At 44.5% G+C, this 21,584-nt stretch overlaps 2 protein-coding genes across 18 annotated transcripts in view; both read left to right on the top strand.

Moving 5' to 3' along the window:
- GALNT1 (polypeptide N-acetylgalactosaminyltransferase 1) overlaps positions 1 to 21,584 on the top strand; it is a 538,911-nt gene that overhangs the window by 197,974 nt on the left and 319,353 nt on the right. The gene's annotated exons all lie outside the window — the stretch shown is intronic.
- The window catches only part of GRB10 (growth factor receptor bound protein 10), a 92,037-nt gene that overhangs the window by 33,880 nt on the left and 36,573 nt on the right, over positions 1 to 21,584 (top strand). For 9 of the 17 annotated variants that reach the window (XR_014503954.1, XR_014503955.1, XR_014503956.1 and 6 more), the window contains exons 3-5: positions 14,281 to 14,377; positions 20,281 to 20,482; positions 20,932 to 21,070. Coding sequence is in view for 5 of the 17 variants with exons in the window: in XM_083407612.1 (XP_083263738.1) it covers positions 14,281 to 14,377; positions 20,281 to 20,482; positions 20,932 to 21,070 (438 nt within the window). In the remaining 12 variants the exon portion in view is untranslated. The remainder of the gene's footprint in view (positions 1 to 14,280; positions 14,378 to 20,280; positions 20,483 to 20,931; positions 21,071 to 21,584) is intronic. The other 8 variants (XR_014503957.1, XR_014503958.1, XR_014503959.1 and 5 more) reach the window with 1 other exon arrangement.

Below are 21,584 nucleotides of genomic sequence, written 5' to 3' on the forward strand. Positions count from 1 at the left end.
CAAGCTAACAGAACCAGTGGTCAGGGATGATGGGAATTGTAGTCTCAAAAACATCTGGAGGGCCGAGGTTGCCTATGCTTGCCTTAGGCTAACCTCTCTCATGGGCCTGTTGTGAGGGAAAATGAGAACCAGGAGTGCTACCTTGAGTTCTTTTGAGGAGAAAAGAGAAAGATAAATGCCATACTGATGGACGTACGATCTTTATTATTGTTTTTCTCCAGCCTGTCTGGCCAGATTTTGAATAGGGAGAGGGTTGGGGGGGGGCAGATTTGAAGCCATGGGGTGGAGGGAAACCTAAAAATGAAGCCAAAAAATAACGTACACAGTCAGACCCTGAACATGCAAGTTCTGACTTGGAATCATTCCCTGCGCTATCCTACATTTTGTAATAGTATTTTAAATTTCCAAAGTGTCTTTGTCTTCACAACAACCACCCTGTAAAGTAGATCACAGTTGCAATTTGAGCAAAGCAATGAAAAGAGTAGCACATGTGAGTTCAGGCAGAAGCGTATGTGGGAGACAACCAGAGGAAGTGTGGCTTTGAGATTTTTGAGAAAGTTTAATTTTTTTCTTGCGGTTCTTCTCAGGTGGTCTGCATTTTGCTTGCCCTAGGAAATTAGCAACCATTCTTGATCCTCCTCCTCCTCTCAGTGGGACTTGGGCTCTGGTTCCTAACCAGAGCTTTTCTTCTAGAAAATCATATCCTTGAGTACTCCCAGGAAAAAAACAACACTGTCCCTAACATAGATTTCCCTTCTGAGATTGGTGGATCTTTTTTCTTCCTCTGCACATTTTGCTTGTGGAGCTTGTTTTGTCATACACAACTTGTAAAAGTTTTGATTGTCTTGCATTTAGGTGAAGGATTTAGGGCCAAACCTGGCCTAAAATGAGAAATACGCTCCTGCGGGGTTAGGAGCACCTTTGTGTGGTGCAAGAGATTATTTAACCTTTTCCTGCCTCCATTGTCCGAGACAGATTCTCCTCCCCACTCCCCAAGGAACAAAGCATTGTGAATGGCGGGGGGGGGGGGGGCAGGATTTCAGCCAGAGATTGCAGGAGAACCAAAGGGGTTAAATCCTGCTTTGCTGCAGTCCTGATCTGGCTCAGAAGCACACTGGCTAGCTATTCGTTTTTCAAAAGCCCGAAAACTCAACTATGCAAGGGCAGACTATGTGACAAGTATTGCATTTAGTTTGGCCCTCCAGTTAGGAGCTAGAAGTTGTGTTCAGGAGGTTGATCCTGGTTCTAAGTTCCTTGCTAAGTTCTGTGTGCCGTTTATGTCCCTCCTCATAAAAGCCGTGCTTGCTGATCCAGGAACTTTCCTTTAATCCATTTGCTGTTCAAACTCATTCCCTTAGAAACTATCTCTGATCTCGTGGGGATTAAACAAAAAACAAAAACCACCGCCACCCTCTCCTCTTTGCCGTGCGCAGGAGGTCTTTCCAAAACTCTGTCTCTTTGCTTTAGAAAATAATGCAGCAGTGAGAATTGGCAGCACTTCGCTCGTGTTCCTGGAAGTTCAGATTGGAGTTCCAGAATTTCTCAGAAAACAGGGATGACTTACGGCGTGTGCATTCCTATTCTTATGCAATTGGGAGTCACAGCAGTAACCGAGCACAGTCACTTCAGCTCTTTATTCAATTAAGGAGGAAATGAACGTTATAACATAGTGATTTAATCAGTGACTCTTATTCCAGTATAGGGATTCATCGTGAAGTGACTAAAAGAAGCTTGAGGGGAAGTTCAAAGTTCAGTTCCTCTGCTCCTCCCTCCCTCTCCATCCCACCCTCTGCTCACGTAAGCACCAGAAGTAAAGGCATTAAATTATCTCTTGTTTCCTGCAAGCTGGAACAAACATCTTCAGTCTTTCCAGACCTAGGGCCCACTTTTAACCTAAGCCTGCGTTTGAGGACCCAGTGCTGCTGTTGTGACGCACCTTGGATCAGCCCACAGCCCACCAGCTGAAGACCAGGGAGCCAGAAGATACGCCTTGATGTGAATAACACACAATTTTGTGGAAGAGGGAGGCGGAGTTTCAAAGTGAAAGAGTTAGAACCAGGATCAACCTCCTAAACACAACTTCTAATTCAAATGCAGTCTCTGTGTAGACATGAACCCAGAATACCAGTTGCCAAATTTCAAAAAGTGACAAAGGGGTGTGGGTGTGTGTTTTGGGGAGGGAGGTGCTGATTTTTTATTTTTATTTTTCAAAATCTCAAAAAAATGAAGTTTTTGAGCTTTTATTTGCATTAGCCATAGCAATAAAATAAAATGTACTGAAGGTAGGGGTAAAAACTTAACTATGCAAAATACATTCTGGAGGTTTACATCAATCATCAAATAATAAATCTTCTTCTAAGTGCCCCTGCTAAAATCTTTGCAGGCACCTGATTATCTTGTTCTGCTAGAAGAAGGACACAGTAGCATTGGTTGAGCAACCCGGCATGGACAATAGTAGAGGGGTAATAACCCCACGCCTTAAATCTTTATAAGGAGAGCAAGCCAGGAGCACATGAGCTCCTGATTTAATACTGCCATCTCCACATGGGCATCACCGTTTTTCCAGCGGATTTTTTTGAAATCGACCCTCAAGTACAACTGAAGGCAATATATTTAATCTTGCGTAAGTGAAAGCATGTCTGTATTTTGGAATTGTTAAATTTTGCAAACAGGGTGCCAACGTATCAAAATGACTAGGCAGAAAATAATCATACCATGGACAAAATTTCCATATCGTGTCCAAATTATTCTGTCACTCGATATGATATAGGCGCTGTCAAATTAAATTTAGTTTTGGAGCTATTTTTAAGGAAATTTGCCAAAATACAGACTTCCGACATGGGTTGTCATATAACCTAGACACCTCAGAAATTTCCGCCTGGACACTGTATCTGACTGCCGTATTCCAGCTACATCTAGGAAATTCCGGATGTGCGACAGCCCTAGGCAAGACCTGCTGTTGGGAACCTTTCCTGATAGGAGATTTCCTCCAGCCCTCAGTCATTTTAGTGGTTCTGTTTGTCACCTTTTTGGGCTCTCCAGTATCCTTTTTGAGGTGTGGCAACCAGAATGGGAGAGGAACTTCCATCCCATGGTCCTAATTTGGTGTGGTGTAGTCTCAGTGTGGCCCATGAGGCAGTTTCCCTGAAACCCACTTGCCCCCATACCGAATGCCATATGGGGAGGTGCAGCTGCCGCCAGGGCACCCTCAAGAACCTGGGGTCAGCTGTGCTGCTGAGTTCTCCATGGGGAGAACAAGCGGAGTTCAACTCAGCTGATAGCAGTGTTGATGGATGGTTTCATCAGAGCTGCTAGGGGGCATGGGCATGGATGCCCAACCATGTTGTCCCCCCGCCAATTTTATTTATTGGTTTTCCAAAATTTTAAACAAACAAACAAACAAACAAACAAACGTACATACATCTTAACTGTACTTGATCCAATCTTAGTAACATTGTTAAGTGACTTCCTCAACCCCCCCGGCTGCATTTCAGTGCATATCATTGTAACAGTTTTCCAAAACCTATTTTCTCATAATTTAACTTAATCACTTAACCTCTTACTTTGTTTTCATTTTGACTTTAAACATATTATTCTCTAAAAGCACATAATTGTCCTAAGCCTATCTGAAATTTGCAAACTTTTCCAATTAAACTATCTTAGTATATTTAACTAAATAGTATTTGAATTTCATCCATTCCTCCTGGTGCTCCTCCTCCTTCTGGTCGCGGACTCCAACCATGTTTTTTGGGGTTTTCTCTGCCAACCTCTTCCCTTGCAAAGATAACCATGGACACAAAAGTCCATTGCAGATGACCTGTGTAGTCAATATGTTGGATGGCAGCCACAGTCCTATTGGTTTTCTATCTGTTTTTATTCATTGAGTTTGTATGGCCCATGAATCTTAAGTTACTGTGGGACAAGTCAGGGAGGCTGCCTGGCCTTAGCTTCCTTGTACCTTGATGCTTTGCTTCTGGAGTTGAGCTGCATTGTCAGCTAGGATTCTCTCTGTGTCCCTTTAAGGCAGAAATCTTACAGATCAGTGTGCACACCTAACAATGACAATTTGGCTTTGTGCTTTGTACTAAACTTCCACACAGTTTGGACACAGAACTGTGTGTGCTTGTATGTTAATATTATTAAAAATTGTTATTATTCATAATACATGTAACACATGTTTAATTAAAAAGCAACCAATTATATGCGTATATGCTTTTAAAACAACAGCAGCAAATTTATAAAATCAATTCAAATCCAGTACAGATACCAACCGGGAATCGGAGCTTGTTGAAAGAAGAATGTGTTTATTGGGTGCTGAAAAGAAACACAGAAGGCACCTTTCTGATATATAAAGGGAAGGAGCTATATTGGGGCGGGGGGTTGACACTTGTAAGTATCCTGGTCCCAAGCTGCACAGATATACAGTGGTGCCTCGCAAGACGAAAAGAATCCGTTCCGTGAGTCTCTTCGTCTTGCGGTTTTTTTCGTCTTGCGAAGCAAGCCCTTTAGCGGATTAGCGCTATTAGCGGTTTAGCGGCTATTAGCGGCTATTAAAGGCTTAAGGGATTAGCGGATTAGCTGCTAAAAGGCTATTAGCGGCTATTAAAGGCTTAAGGGATTAGCGGATTAGCTGCTAAAAGGCTATTAGCGGCTTAGATCAGCTGATAAGCGGCTTAGATCAGCTGTTAAGCGGCTTAGGGGCTTGGGAAAAAGGGGGGGGAGGGGAAAAAAAACCCAGGAATTGCAAGGCATTTTCGTCTTGCAAAGCAAGCCCATAGCAAATTTGTCCTGCGAAGCACCTCCAAAACGGAAAACCCTTTCGTCTAGCGGGTTTTCCGTCTTGCGAGGCATTCGTCTTGCGGGGCACCACTGTAAACACCTTGCACTTTGCTTGGTAGCTAGCTGCCAAGCAGTGTATTCCACCCCAGTGAGCAGTTGAGCCACCACATTTTGCACCAGCTGCAGCCTGTGGGGCTTCTTCTTCCTTAGTGGTCACTCGTAGCCGAGTAAGATTGTCTTCCATAACCACGGTTTTAACAATGAGTCCGTAAGTGACTGTGGAGGCCAATTCTGGACCCACACGTCCTTCCACAGTGTGGACATTGGTTTCCGGGCGGGAGTTGATCACGGTGTAGATTTGCCAAGCGTGCCTTCCTCTTAGCGCGTTTCTCCCTTGCGTCCTGAGTTCGAGTGTCTTCAAAGCCCAGGACACCTTTGGTAAAGGCTGTTCTCCAACTAACTGAACAGCTTGTGCGGCAGCCCCACATATAGAGCACATTGCAATAACTAGCCTGGAGGTTGCCCGTACATGGGTGACAGTGCTCAGGCTATCGTGATCCAGAAACGGCCACCACTGCCTTGCCAACTGAAGCTGGTAAAAGGCTCTCGGAGCCAAGGAGGTCGCCTGGGCCTCTAGCAAGAGACATGGATCCAAGGGCACCCCCAGACTGCACAGGGAGTGCAGTTCCATCCAAAACAGGCAGTTGACCAATTATCCTGACTCAAGAGCCGCCCGCCCACGATGCCTGTGTCGTGCCAGGATTCAGAGTCCGTTTAGTGGCACTTGTCCATCCTACCGCTGAGTCCAGGCAGCAGTCCAAGGCTTGCACGGCCTCTGCTGATGCGACTGAGAAATAGAGCTGGGTATTGCACCAATGACAAATGGATCAACTTTTATATGTAAACCGTCATACTCGGTGTTTGTCCCATGGATATCTGCTTCTGTTCCTCAAGTTTTGTGCAGTCCAGTCCAGTGGTACCTCAGGTTACAGACGCTTCAGGTTACAGACTCCACTAACCCAGAAATAGTACCTCGGGTTAAGAACTTTGCTTCAGAATGAGAACAGAAATTGCGCAGCGGTGGCAGCGGGAGGCCCCATTAGCTAAAGTGGTACCTCAGGTTAAGAACAGTTTCAGGTTATGAACGGACCTCCAGAACAAATTAAGTTCTTAACCCGAGGTACCACTGTAACAGCAGTCCCAGCAGTCTCCAGCTTTTGTTTCAGATCACTTGGAAGTATTTTGTCCACTTTGTAAATTGCTGGCCTACTGAAATTCGAACGGGCAGAGAACAAGCTGACCCTGTTCCTGTAACGAGCGCCCCAAATTTCCCAAATGGTTTACCCTGGGAATATTTTCATGGAGGGTCATTTGGGTACTGCAAGCTTACTTGATACATCCCTCATTAGATATTGCTATTGGTGATATATATATTAAGTAAATGGGACGCGGGTGGCGCTGTGGGTAAAAGCCTCAGCGCCTAGGGCTTGCCGATCGAAAGGTCGGCGGTTCGAATCCCCGCGGCAGGGTGCGCTCCCGTCGTTCGGTCCCAGCGCCTGCCAACCTAGCAGTTCGAAAGCACTCCCGGGTGCAAGTAGATAAATAGGGACCGCTTACTAGCGGGAAGGTAAACGGCGTTCCGTGTGTGGCTCTGGCTCGCCAGAGCAGCGATGTCACACTGGCCACGTGACCCGGAAGTGTCTTCTGACAGCGCTGGCCCCGGGCCTCTTGAGTAAGATGGGCGCACAACCCTAGAGTCTGTCAAGACTGGCCCGTACGGGCAGGGGTACCTTTACCTTTATATTAAGTAAATATATAAGTAGTAGTGATCTCTCACAATTTTCTTCATTTTTCTTCTTGAGGCATTGAATTTGATAGCTGCCACAGTGCAGCAATTGCTCCATGTCTAGATAACGTCAAATGGCATAACAAATGCTTTAACTAGCCTTTGTCAGGGAAGTTGGGGAGGGTTGAAATCGATCAGCTTTCCCTCGTTTCGTGTGCGCAGGGGCACGTTAGTAACAGCACACAAGGAAACGTCTCTCCCCAAAACCACACTGGTAATTGCGGGAGCCTTTGTGAACTTGCAGCAGTTTCAGTGTGTTCACAAAGTATTAAAAGAGCCATTGTAGCTGCTTCTGCAGAAGTGCTGGAATGTATTTCTTTCCAGAGCATTGCAGTAATTTCCTTTTGTTTCAAGTATGTCAATAGCCCAAATTGAGGGGGGAGGGGACAAAAGAACAAAATGAGCTGTTGCAGAGGAGTAGAAAATGAAGTACTCCCTGCGAATTTTGGAGGCAACTGGCAGTGTGAAGGGCTCGCCTGCCAAGAGGAGAATAGTGCCAGTTCATGATAACTGCTGTTCCTTCTTGGTGTGTGCTTTCTTGGTCTTTCCCCTCTATATATGTAGCTTGCGTTTAATTTGGTTCTTCTTTTAGATGGATAGCTTTGGTTAGTTTCGGATTCAGAAGACAACAGAAAATTACTGTAAAAGTACTTATTCGGTGTGTGCAATGTCTGCTTAGATCTTTTATCCATATTTATTTGCTTTCCTTCAAGGAGCTTTTTCTTTGAATTTGAAAAATACCCCTTTCCTGAAGATAAGCACTTTGTGGCAGTGCAAGTCATAAAGACTGCTGGGAGGGCTGTGCAGATTTGCCTGTGCTTTCCTCCTCTCCCTCCCTCTCTCACATTCTCCTCTTCTTTTCCCCCTAATTATGGGGCCTGGTAGTCTTTTGCTTCTGCGCTAGTCTTTTTCCTAGCCAGCATGGCTGTTGCCAGTCCGCAGAAGCTGCAGACTTCGCAGTTTGGAGCAAACAAGGGTTTGCAGGCACTGGTGTAGAAGTAACGCACAGTCTCACGGTCAACTGAAAAATGAAACCATGTGTGCAAAGAATTTGCACCCAAAAGCTGAAGGGAAGATGTAGGTCTACAAGCCTCTTCCTCTCCATAACCATGGTTTAGAGATAAGGCAGTATTGTTGTAGAATCATAAGAATTGGAGGCTGCATCTATCCCAGTCCCCTTGCATAAGTGACCTTCCAATCATTGCTTTAAAGTTCCTCAGGAAAGACAGCCCACCTCCCCAAGAACACTGTTCCACTGCCTAGATGTTTGCAGGGTCAATAACCTTTTCCTAATGTCTAGTTTAGGGACACGGGTGGCGCTGTGGTCTAAACCACTGAGCCTTGGGCTTGCCAATCAAAAGGTCGGCGGTTCGAATCCCCACTACGGAGTGAGCTCCAGTTGCTCGGGCCCTGCTCCTGCCCACCTAGCAGTTCGAAAGCATGTCAAAGTGCAAGTAGATAAACAGGTACCACTCTGGCAGGAAGGTAAACGGCGTTTCTGTGCGCTGCTCTGGTTTCGGTGTTCCATTGCGCCAGAAGTGGCTTAGTCATGCTGGCCACATGACCTGGAAAAACTGTCTGCGGACAAACGCCGGCTCCCTTGGCCCGTAAAGCGAGATGAGCGCCACAACCCCAGAGTTGTCTGCAACTGGACTTAACTGTCAAGGGCCCTTTACCTTTTAATGTTTAGTTTAAACCCCTTTTCTTGTAAGTTGAACCTGTTGGTTAGGGTCCTGTCCTCTGGAGCAGCGTAAACAACCACTCCATCAATGTGACAGCGCTTCAGGTATTTGAATACAGTATTGCTATCATATTAAGTATAATAATTTTATTATTTATGTGCCGCCCATCTGACAGGGTTAGCCCTGCCACTCAGGGCAACTCCCAACAAAATATTGACAACACAATCTCACCCCTTAATTGTGTTTTCCCCTAGATTAAACGTAACTAAAGCCTTCAGTCTTTCTTCATAAGGCTTGGTGACTATCTTTGTTGCTTTTCCTCTGGACACATTCTAGTTGGTCAATATCCTTCCTAAACTGTGGTGCTCAGAGCTGGACCCTGTATTCCAAGTGAGCTCTGTCTGAAGAACAGAGGGATATCATGATCTGGACCACTGTACCATACTTGATGCAGCCTACCATAGTTTTTGCCTTTTCAGCTGCTAACGTGTTTAGCTTGTGGTTTAGTAAATCCCCTAGGCTTTTTCACATGTATGGTTGTGTCAAGCCAGGTGTAAGTCACCCTCTTATTTCTTAATGCAGTGGAGCTACCATTTCCCGGTTCTTCCTCCTGCTCTGAACAAAGCTTCAAAATACCTTAGAATCATAGAGTTGGAAGAGACCACAAGGGCCATCGAGTCCAACCCCCTGCCAAGCAGGAAACACCATCAGAGCACTCCTGACATATGGTTGTCAAGCCTCTGCTTAAAGACCTCCAAAGAAGGAGACTCCACCACACTCCTTGGCAGCAAATTCCACTGTCAAACAGCTCTTACTGTCAGGAAGTTCTTCCTAATGTTGAGGTGGAATCTTCTTTCTTGTAGTTTGGATCCATTGCTCCGTGTCCGCTTCTCTGGAGCAGCAGAAAACAACCTTTCTCCCTCCTCTATGCGACATCCTTTTATATATTTGAACATGGCTATCATATCACCCCTTAACCTCCTCTTCTCCAGGCTAAACATGCCCAGCTCCCTTAGCCGTTCCTCATAAGGCATTGTTTCCAGGCCTTTGACCATTTTGGTTGCCCTCCTCTGGACACGTTCCAGTTTGTCAGTGTCCTTCTTGAACTGTGGTGCCCAGAACTGGACACAGTACTCCAGGTGAGGTCTGACCTTTTTGTTACTTTTAACATCTCTTCTAAGCCTAAGCTCATTCTGACCTTCAGTAGGTTTCCTGACACTCTCCCTACAAGCTTTGGCTACTGATAGGTACTGCCTTTCCTTCCTATTCTATCCTTGCAAGATTTTGGGGGAAAGATGCTCGAGTTCTGATCTTAACCCTGGGTTCAGGCTGAAGTGAAGCAAGAACAAAACACTTTAAGAACAGACACAAAGGCTGGGAGAATTGAGAAGCAGATGAAATGCTTTGATGGCTGGAGGTTTTGGAGACCTCAATGGTGGGTTCGAGGCAGGTAGCAAAAATTGTGTTGTTGATGTTTTTGTAGACTGTGTTTGGGTTTTTTTGGTCCACAAGTCATATAGGACAACTGTAGGTGGATTTTACTATAAAAGGTCTAATGGGAGAGTCCATATTTTTAAGAAAACCTTTTGAAGGGAAACAATAGCTTTGTGTAATTTCGAGGGCATATACTGAAGGGTGAATTTCATGTTCAGCTTTGAGTTTATTCTCAAGCTAATATACATCTCTCATGCAGTTGAAATTTCATTTTTTTTTCTATTACAACATTTTAATTAAAATTAATAACTCCTCTTCTTCAGTACCATCTCTGTCATTCGGCATTAGTTAGAAATGCAGCTGTTTCTCTATACCCTAATCTGCATCAAGCAGTTAGGAATAACCACATACATTGACCAGTTATTTATTGGAAGTCTAGTAGGCATTGACAAGGCAAACAAGAAGTTACCTTTTTGGAATTCCAATACCTTATTCCTTCTTTGAATAAATATTTGGTGTGGGTTTTGAGTAGAGTGACTGTAGACTTTTAGCAATGCATTCCATGTTCTTGATACACCATTTTCGTTTCCCAAACGGAGTAATTGCTTCTGTATAAGTAAAGCAGTACAGTGGTACCTCGGGTTACAGGCGCTTCAGGTTACAGACTCCGCTAACCCAGAAATAGTACCTTGGGTTAAGAACTTTGCTTCAGGATGAGAACAGAAATCGTGCTCCGGCTGCACGGCGGCAGCAGGAGGCCCCATTAGCTAAAGTGGTACCTCAGGTTAAGAACAGTTTCAGGTTAAGAACGGACCTCCAGAACGAAGCAAGTTCTTAACCCGAGGTACCACTGTACTTTAAAACCAGACATACACAATTGTGGAGAAAACACAGTGACAACTGTTGCTGTTTGCCACCTCATCAAAATGATTCAAAACCACTTTCTGTATCTCATTTACAAATCGAGTCAAATTGGGCAATTGGAATTGATATTAGTCAAATAAAAGAAAACTCAAGCTGTACTCCCACCCCCCTCGATGACCAGCCCTAGGAAGCACGTATATTTTTGACCACAGCACATGCCTTCATTTTTAAAAATCTAAACAGGAGGTGAGGTGCCATTTTTTGGTTTAAGCTGGTGGCTGCATCCCTTCAGCGGAAAGTCATCAGGAGCGTGGGCTCATCAGGACCATGCTTTGCAAAGGTGCTCTGCAGAGTAGTGCAACAAACCCTCACCTTAAAGCTGAAATATCTGGTCACTTGGTCTAAAACAGGGGTCAGCAAACTTTTTCAGCAGGGGGCCAGTCCACTGTCCCTCAGACCTTCGGAGGGGCCGGACTATATATATATATATATATTTGGGGGGGAAATGAACGAATTCCTATGCCCCACGAATTCCTATGCATTTTAAATAAAAGGACACATTCTACTCATGTAAAAACACGCTGGTTCCCGGACCGTCCGCGGGCTGGATTGAGAAGAAACCTTAGTTTGCCTACCCATGGTCTAAAACCTCCTGTTTCCCTTGTGTCCGTTATTTTCTTGAAGGTGTCTTGTATAATTGGATCAAATGGGCAATGTGAATTTATTTTATAGTGGGTAATGTTTTAAAAGTAGGGTCTGAAATAGCGTTTAACTCACTGCAGCAGTGAAATCAAATGCAGGAATCCTTTGAGTTTTGACTAAAAATCTTCATTGCTAGAAGGAAGACAGTATTCATTTCCCCAAGTATAAATATATGGCGAGATATTGCAAGCCTAGTCTCTCTGGGCACAGAATATTCGCAGCCTCGGCAGGGATTGGGCACGACACAGAACACTTTCTAATCTTCTGACCTTGCTCCTGTGTCCACCTAGATTGCTGTTGCAGTTGGCAACCTGCTGTTATTTGTCTTTAAGCACCTTGTATAAATAGACGGTGAAATGATACGTAGGTGAATGTGTGAGCACAGTACAAAACCTCCCCAGGCAAAATAAACTGCATTTTCTGAGGGCAAAATTAAGGCGCATTTCAGTGTACAACTGAAATCTGGATTTAGGGGGTGAGCCTCTGGGATAATGAGCGTCCTGCTTCTCTGTAGAGGTTTAGTGTTGCCTGTGACCAACCCAGACTCAAATGAAAGTGAGCACACTTCTAAACTTGCATTGAGCAGGTACCATTGTAGTTAAATCATAATTTATTATTCCATTAGAACATGTGCATGTTATAGGACAAGTCAAAAAGTACAATTGACATGTTAAGTTTGATATAAGTAAATTCAGTAATAGGCTGTCTTATTCTTCTGATAGCTCTAACATTTAATAACTGTTTTGGTGACTAAAACAGCTTGATAAATAAAACTATATGCATACATATAAAAGATAAGCCATTAACATTAAATATATTATCATTATATGATAATATATTCCAGTATGTCAATCTCTGGTAAATGGCACCTTGTACCATTGAATGGCACTTCAAAAACCAGTTACTGGAACTAAATAAAAATATGGAAACGTCAACTGTTTAAATCAAGGCCAACTCATATGCTGTTACACTGTATAGGCCTAGGTACTTTAAGTACCGTATTTTTCGCCCTATAGGACACACTTTTCCCCCTCCAAAAATGAAGGGGAAATGTGTGTGCGTCCTATGGGGCGAATGCAGGCTTCAGGAAGCTATCCGCAAGCCTTGGGAGCTAGCTTCGCCCGCCCCAGCCCCACGCCTGGGGAGGGGGGGGGAAATAATTTTTTTTCATTATTTCCCCCCCAAAAAACTAGGTGCGCCCTATGGGGCGAAAAATACGGTATATAAAGCATTAAAGATACTTTCTGTAAAAATATCACGCTGTATGGCCACGGGTATAGAATTGCTAAGAATAAGGTCACACCAAAATAGAAAAAAGGACTATTACATATACAGTGGTACCTTGATTTGCAAACAGTCTGGTTTCCATGTCAAACCCGGAAGTTCGTGTCCCGGTTTGCAAAGTGTTTTTGGATTATAACCCATTTTTTTTTATTACGAACAAATTTTTGGGGGGGAGGCCCCATTGGTGAAAGTGCACCTTGGGTTACAACCTGTTTTGGTTTACAAACGGACCACTGGAACGGATTATGGTTGTAAACCAAGGCACCACTGTAGTTGAAATACATATGAATTCAAATGTTCATCAAATTAAATGAATAGCATTTTTAAAAAATGTTTTTTGTAGCTCACATTTCAGAACTGCCAATGGTGAATGACACAATGCCCAGTAATGTAACTGGATTTAAAAAAATCATCATTATTCATTATTTACACTGGCAGTATCACAGCTTGACTTCTTATTTACTAGATTTTTAAAATGTGGGTTGTAAAACTGGTTCTTTCATTGGAATTTACAGCTTGTGGAGAATATTCTCCAGAGAATTTTCTAGCTGAGAATATTCTTACCTCACATCACTAGTTGTGGATCAGGAAAACTTACAAATATGAAGGGAATAGCGCAGGAGGGCACACACATTTGGGTTCCACTTCAGGCAGCAAGATGTTTGGGGAAAGTACTGCACATCATGCCTAAGCCATTTCATTTCTGGAGCTTAACTGTGGTGCTCAGAGTGCCTCTGTCCCCTTTGATTGCCTCATATCTTCCAGGATATGGCCCTGGCATTCCAGACAGATTCCAGGGACTGTTAGTTGTTAGGAAAGATCCCTTTAGCATGTGGTCCACAGTGTAGGCCTGATGACAGCAGTTGATCTGCACAGATTTGCAGGGTGTGAACTGTAACTGAAATTCAGCCAAGGCTTGCTCTTGCTTTTCTGTTAATTTATGAATAAAACAAGTTCAAGAAGGACACTGACAAACTGGAACATGTCCAGAGTAGGGCAACCAAAATGGTCAAAGGCCTGGAAACGATGCCTTATGAGGAACGGCTAAGGGAGCTGGGCATGTTTAGCCTGGAGAAGAGGAGGTTAAGGGGTGATATGATAGCCATGTTCAAATATATAAAAGGATGTCACATAGAGGAGGGAGAAAGGTTGTTTTCTGCTGCTCCAGAGAAGCGGACACGGAGCAATGGATCCAAACTACAAGAAAGAAGATACCACCTAAACATTAGGAAGAACTTCCTGACAGTAAGAGCTGTTCGACAGTGGAATTTGCTGCCAAGGAGTGTGGTGGAGTCTCCTTCTTTGGAGGTCTTTAAGCAGAGGCTTGACAACCATATGCCAGGAGTGCTCTGATGGTGTTTCCTGCTTGGCAGGGGGTTGGACTCGATGGCCCTTGTGGTCTCTTCCAACTCTATGATTCTATGATTCTAAGTAGAAAACAAGCTTGTTCCCTCTTGTATGTGACAGCCCTTGATATATTTGAAGATGGCTTTCATATCTCCTCTCATTCTCCCTTTTTTCCAGGCTAAACATTCCCAGCTCCTTCAACCGTTCCTCATCAGGCTTGGTTTCCAGACCCTGCTTGCTGCTTTATTTTCCATAAGAGACCAGTTCTCTTTATATTCTGAGAGGCAGAGGTTGTACATGTCATTTCTGAACGAGATCTCCTGGTTTTTTTCCTTTTGCTAGGACAGTGTAGATCAGACATCAGCACATACTCGACGTGATCTAGTGGAACCCGGATTCCAAGAACAGTCAAGCCGCCTCTTATTAAATCATCAAGGAGGTAAGAGGAACAGAGTTTAGCTGGCTGTGTTTCTCCATACGGGGGAGGGAAAAAATCAAATTCAACAATTGCACAATATTTTCATTGGGAGAAACTACAAATTTGCAAAGTAGCAAATGCTTCTCCAAGCTGGCTACTAAGCAGGGAGAAGAGAGTGGGAATCTTCATGCAGTTGGTGACTGATACTAAGCATGAACTCATGTTGAAAGAAGATTCCTTCAGCCCTACTCTGTGCAACGTGGCGAAGGTTGGGAAGTGAGGTGTGTTTGGGGTCAGCGGGCGTGTTATGATATGTGGGCTTGCACATTCAAGAATTCACATGTGGGGGAAATACTTCTGTCTCCTAACCATGGCTAATGGGAGAAGCCCATTTTGCATGTAGCACCATGATAAAAAAACCCTGGCTAAGTGAAAATGCCTGTGGGTATTCACAGGGGAGGAGGGACGTGGGTGGCGCTGTGGGTAAAAGCCTCAGCGCCTAGGGCTTGCCAATTGAAAGGTCGGTGGTTCAAATCCCCGCGGCGGGGTGCCCTCCCGTCGTTCGGTCCCAGCGCCTGCCAACCTAGCAGTTCGAAAGCACTCCCGGGTGCAAGTAGATAAATAGGGACCGCTTACTAGCGGGAAGGTAAACGGCGTTTCCGTGTGCGGCTCTGGCTCGCCAGAGCAGTTTCGTCACACTGGCCACATGACCCGGAAGTGTCTCCGGACAGCGCTGGCCCCCGGCCTCTTGAGTGAGATGGGCGCACAACCTGTCAAGACTGGTCCATACGGGCAGGGGTACCTTTACCTTTTATTCACAGGGGAAATTGTGGCTGCTCTGCTCCTTCCCTGGCCATGCAGCTGCAATGCTACTGGGAACTAAGCTCTGGTCTGGCTTAGCATTACATGTAAACTCAGGCTAATGGTTTGTCTCCCCCAGACCGCAAGCAGTAAGCCAAGAATGAATTTTGACTACAGCCTGTGCTTTATCAGAACCATTCTCCACAAGCTGATTGTTGAAATTCATGTTCTCCTGGATCTTTTGTGTTGTGGTCCAAAAACAGGAAGGGATGCAGGTGTAAACCACTGTGGGTTAAACCACTGAGCCTTGGGCTTGCCGATCGGAAAGTCGGCGGTTCAAATCCCCGCTACGGGGTGAGCTCCCATTGCTCGGTCCCTGCTCCTGCCAACCTAGCAGTTCGAAAGCACACCAGTCCAAGTAGATAAATGGGTACCGCTCTGGCAGGAAGGTAAACGGCGTTTCCGTGCGCTGCTCTGGTTCGCTAGAAGCGGCTTAGTCATGCTGGCCACATGACCCAGGAAAACTGTCTGCGGACAAACGTCGGCTACCTCGGCCCGTAAAGCGAGATGAGCACCACAACCCCAGAGTCGTTCGTGACTGGACTTAACTGTCAGGGGTCCTTTACCTTTTTTTCTTTTCTTTTTCTTTTTTTACAAAAACAGGGGTGTCTATCAATAGTTGTCTCACTCACAGTAGCTTCCTTTTAGGGGAGAAAACCTGCTGATCTGTGAGAAATTCAGAATGTTTGGGACTAGTTCATTGTGATTTTAGGATAATCTGTTACAAGTGGTTTTGGGAAGTGGAGCTTGATTTTGAGATGGTTCGTGTGAGGTTTCAGATCAGTGAGGAGAGAGATGATGCCTTCCTTATTAGCTTCCGGCACTCAGTCCTGGTTAACATGTCTGCATCACACAGAAGCTCACTCAGTACCTGTAGTAAGCATTTATTTCCAAAGTAGCAGCAGGCTGTCGTGCCTTAAGGTCTCCTAAACTACTCTTTGCCCCACGTTTCTGGCAAGGAGAGTTCACCCTCATGGCAGTGTGTGTGTGCTGCTATGTGCAATTTGTCTGAACAAAGGCAAAAAACCCACAAAACCAAAAAAAAACCTAGAAGGGGGAATTCCTTGCTCCTCCTATCAGAGAACGGCAGCTGGTCTTCCTGCTGTGAGCAGTGGCAGCTCTAGACTTGCCTGATAGCAGGGTGTGGCAATGGCTGGATCACGCGGCCTGGTTGCCTGTAGGTGCTCCAGGAATTGGCAGCCATTGCAGATGGCTCCTGAGGCTTCCCTTTCTGGTTTGGACGCAAGAACTGAGACAAAAGGATTTTCTGAACAGCACAACAATTGTAGCGCGGCTCAGATGCCTCAGCGGTGCCATGTGTTCGCATTTTAAAAAGTATTTTACATGCCACCTTGCAAATGCTGTTAATGGGAAGACTAAAGTCAAAAGCAACTCTCTCCCAAATGCTTGGGAGTTGTTTTCTTTTAAAAGCTGCAGTATTAGGATCTCAGCTAGAAGGTATACTGCAGATCCAGAAAGGCTGTGCCGGCCTGCCCATGAGGCAAGGGGAGGTGACCACCTCAGGAAGCAGGGTCCACAGCTACCCTCACCCCTTCTTCCCTGGAATGGAGGGGAAGGATGGCATTTTGGGGTCCCTCTCAGGTGCCCAAATGTCTTGGACCAGCCCTGCATAAAGGGCAAAGATGAGCAGAATCAAAGAAGCTCTTCGAATCAAGAAGGCTTCGTTTAGAAAATGTCCAAATGAGAACAAGGGATGCTAAAAAAGAACTTTGAGGAGCAAATAAAGGAGGATAAGGAGATTGCAGAGAAGCTGAATGAATTGTTTGCATCTCCCTTCACAGAGGAAGATACAGTGGTACCTCAGGTTACATACGCTTCAGGTTACAGACACCGCTAACCCAGAAATATTACCTCGGGTTAAGAACTTTGCTTCAGGATGAGAACAGAAATCGTGCTCTGGCGGCGCAGCAGCAGCAGGAGGCCCCATTAGCTAAAGTGGTGCTTCAGGTTAAGAACGGACCTCCGGAAGGAATTAAGTACTTAACCCAAGGTACCACTGTATAGGGTATTACTATGTGCTTGAACTTTCACAGGAAGAGACTCTGGGAAACTGAGGCAAATAGTAGGGACGATAGATAAAGTTCTGGGCCATGTTGACAAAATAAAAACTGGCATGTCACCAGATTCAGATGGCATCCACCCAAGAATTCTTAAAGGACTCAAGTGTGAAATTGCTGATCTCCTAACAAAAATATCTTAAGACCAGCCTCTCTAATTCAGGATTGCCAAGTGCCCGATGTAACTCCAATTTTTGTTTTTTGTTTTTTAAAAAAGATCTGGGGAGAGTCCTGAAACTTAAAGGCTTGATAGCTTAGTGTCTGTTCTGGGCAAACTAGTGGAAGGCATTGTTAGTAGAATTGCTAAGCGTATAGAACAGGGATGAGAAACTCCCATCTCCTAGCAGGGCGACTGAAGGGCCATTGGCTCCCTATCCCTCATGCCAAAGGGCAGAACCGGCATGGCTTCTGCAAGTGAACCTATTAGAGTTCTTTGAGAGGGCCAACAAGTCTGTTAGAGGTGATCCAGTTGACACTGTGCCTTTAGACATTTAAAAAGTTGTCAGCAATGCACCTCACCACCAAAGAGCCCTGAAGAAGCTTGGGAATCCTGGAATAAGAGGAGAGGGCCCTCTTGTGGATCAGTAACGGGCCGAGAAACAGGAAGCAGAGAGCGGGAATCAATGGATAATTCTTCTAGCGGAGGGATGTACAAAGTGGAGTTCCCCAAAGACTGGTATTAGTGCTATTAAACAAAATCATGGGTAAAGTAGTGCAAAAAAACCCTAATTCCATACGTGGCATTTGTATCTAATAGGAACCCCCCAGGTTTCTTTTCCTACATATTTTGTTTCTTAAATGCTATGGGGGCACCTCACATGGCCATGTCCTGCACCCCAAAGAAGCACTGGTGTGAATGCAGTTCAATGTCATATCACATTTTCCCAAAGGTATGGCTGTCTCATGAATTAGAAGACCAAGCTGTTCTTACTCCTCCCAGCCAGACGCTCAGCCTCGGATTCGCTTAAGCCTGGTTTCCAACTCTGGGAAGCCTTAGTCCTTTGTATGCCTTTTCAATTTCCAGTTCTAAACACAGGCTTGGTGAACAAACTTGAAAGAGTGTTTCAAGTACTAGCATATTATGAAATGTTTCAGTAATTTTTACTGGCATTCTAATTTAGTTGCTCTTATTTTCCTCGGTCATATCAGCTAGTTTGGCTTAAAATGTGCAAACAATCATTTATTTATTTATTTATTTATTTATTTATGAAGTCCTGGATTACAAATACAGTGGTGCCCGCAAGACGAAATTAATTCGTTCTGTGAGTTTTTTTGTTCTGCGAGTTTTTTCGTCTTGCGAAGCACCAATGTGTATTGACGGTTTCCCATAGGAATGCATTGGCGGTTTAAAAAAAAACAAAGCCCATAGGGAAATCCGTCTTGCGAAGCAGCTCAGAAAATGAAAAACTCTTTCGTCTTGCGAGTTTTTCGTCTTCCGAGGCATTCGTCTTGCGGGGTACCACTGTACTTGGTTCCTGAGAATAAGTGCAAGTATTGTGTCTGCACTTTTCAAAGGAAGCACTGCCACCTGCTGGTTACCTGCTTCAAATCCCCCAGCTACCTTTTACTTTGTGCTGCTCTCCATCTCTGACAACTCTGCTTAATCCTGGTTGTAAAGATTCTAAGCAGAGCGCTACGAAAAACACACACTGCCCCACATTTATTTTTAAAAAGTATTTATATACCGCTAAAGCGCAAAACATATCAAAGCAGTTTACAACAGCAGAAAGATAAAAGCCGCCCCAAATTAAAAGCATTAAAAACAAATCAAAAGCAAAAATGTTAAAAACAAGCATCAGTAAACCATTGTGGGAGGTTTACTCTTAATTGCCTGCGCAGACCAAGTGGAATAATAATAATAATAATAATAATAATAATAATAATAATAATAATAATTTTTATTTATATCCCGCCCTCCCCAGCCGAAGCTGGGCTCAGGGCGGCTAACAACAATAAAACAGTACAAAAGTACAGCACAAACAACACTCTAAAATCATTCATTATAAAATTAATTAATTCAAGCCACTGGCAAGCATTGGGCCAGAGCTCCGCGAAGATTGCCACAGGAGGGAGTCAGGCTGTGCCCTGGCCAAAGGCCTGGTGGAACAGCTCTGCCTTGCAGGCCCTGCGGAAAGATGTCAAGTCCCGCAGGGCCCTAGTCTCTTGTGACAGAGCGTTCCACCAGATCGGAGCCACGGCCGAAAAAGCCCTGGCTCTAGTTGAGGCCAGGCTAACTTCTCTGCTTTCAGCAGGCATTTAGAAGTTGGCACAGAAGATACCAACTGAATCTGTTGGGAGAGAGTTCCACAGGACTGGGCCAATGACTATTTTAGACTAATGGCTAAATTTCTTGTTGTCGCCAAACGATCCTCACCAACTTGGGGAACGACCAGAGACACGCCTGCAGATGATCTCAGTGAACAAGCTGGAATATAAAGGTTCATGTGATCCCTGAGATTTCCTGGGCCCAAGTTGTTCAGGGCTTTGTAAATAAATGGGAGAAAATGTCCAGAGGTCCGTCCTCTTGAGTGAGGAGTAACCAACCTTCAGACCACATGGAACAGTTTTCCCAGGGGGCTCCCCAAGGTTGCAGTGGAATGTCTCTTTGCTTTCTACGCTGTGATGTGGTAGGCTCCTAAGCTACACTCCAGCCCTCTTGCAGTCTATTGACCTTAGAAATCGCCTTATTGCTTCGACCCATATTAAAAATTAACCCAAGTTCAATGACAGCACAAGCTGTGGTCAACGTAAAACAGAAGCGAAAGGAGTGCTGTTGAAGGGGTGGGGTGCGTAGAAAGAGGAGTGCTTTCTCAAAATGCTAAATCCTGGTTTAGAATTGCAACTGAATCGGTCCAGTATGTGTTCCACCTACCTGGGCAAACCTGTCCCTTGCATTCTTTCTCCAATATGAACCAGTAGTGCCAGCTGTGCCCCTGTTTTGTTGCTTCTGACTGTCAGTGTGATTGTCTTCTTGTTTCTTTTCAGATGATGATGTGGACTTGGAAGCGTTAGTTAATGATATGAACTCCTCGTTTGAAAGTCTGTACACCCCCTACAACGTGCATTCAGAAAGCACCCCACTCCTTCACAATGGCCAGCTGCCAGCCTCAGGAACAAATTCACTGCAGCCTGTCTCTCCAAAGCAAAAAGTGCAGAGGTCTCAGCCAGTACGCATCATGGCAGTCAGGTACGGAAGCAATGGAGCAATGCCTTCCTTTTAAGAGTTCTGGAGCAAACCAACATGGCAAGCCAGTGTAGCCCAATAGAAAGATAAATAGTCCTGGATTCTGATAATAGCCAACAACTAAGCGGACTACATTTCTCCTCTGCTTCAGTTGCTATCTGTGCGCAATGGGACGAGTACTGTCTTATTTTAGTGGTTTTGTATAGGAATAATTGAATAAGCAGTCCTTGGCCTTAGAAGCCGTAGTATATAAATTAATATTTTGCGCAGCATTTCCTGAGTTTCAGATAGATGTTTGTGTGCTTCCCTGCCCTCCCATCTGACACATGATTTCCCCTCCCTACCCCCTGCCATGGCATCTTTAACCAAAACTTAGGGTTACATCTGCACCAACTTTAACTGATGCTAATACTGACCAGGTACCCACCTGAAAACCTTCTTTTGTTCTGCAGACGCCTTCAAGAGGAGGAACAGTTCAGAACATCCTCTTTGCCTGCCATACCGAACCCTTTTCCCGAGCTTTGCAGCCCCACAAGCTCACCTGTCTTGGCCCCTGGATCTCTACCTCAGAATCAGCCTGCAAATAAACAGGTGAGATTTGTCTTTTCTGTTGCATTTTTTAGAATGCTTGACTGTTTTTATCATACTCAGTTCTTGATTTTGGGATTTTGGAACTGGCACCTTAATCACAAGAAGAAGAGGAGAAATGTAATGCTTTACGATTCCACAGAGCATTTCTCTAGTTCTTTTTTCCCCTTGCCTGGCTGATAATACCATTCAGCAATTCAAACCAGACAGTTTGCCCGATAATAGCTCTCAAATCAGGAAATGACAACCCTCCTTCATTTTAGTTGGTTTAAATGATTTTGGCTTTTATTACTGAATTTTTATTATTCCATATAAAGTTATTATTAATCACTGCCAAATCACCAGCTTAGGCTCTGTAAAGTTTATTTTCAGAAGAATACACATTTTAACCACAGATATTCTACGGGCAAAATATAACTTGGAAATAATAACTTTTTATTTTCCATTCTAAAGCTCTAATTGATGTTATTAACTCATTAGTAATCTACTCGTTTGTACCTTTTAGTTTTCTTTCTGG

The sequence above is a fragment of the Podarcis tiliguerta genome (genome assembly GCF_965153285.1).
Source record: "Podarcis tiliguerta genome assembly, chromosome: 13".
NCBI lineage: Eukaryota > Metazoa > Chordata > Lepidosauria > Squamata > Lacertidae > Podarcis > Podarcis tiliguerta.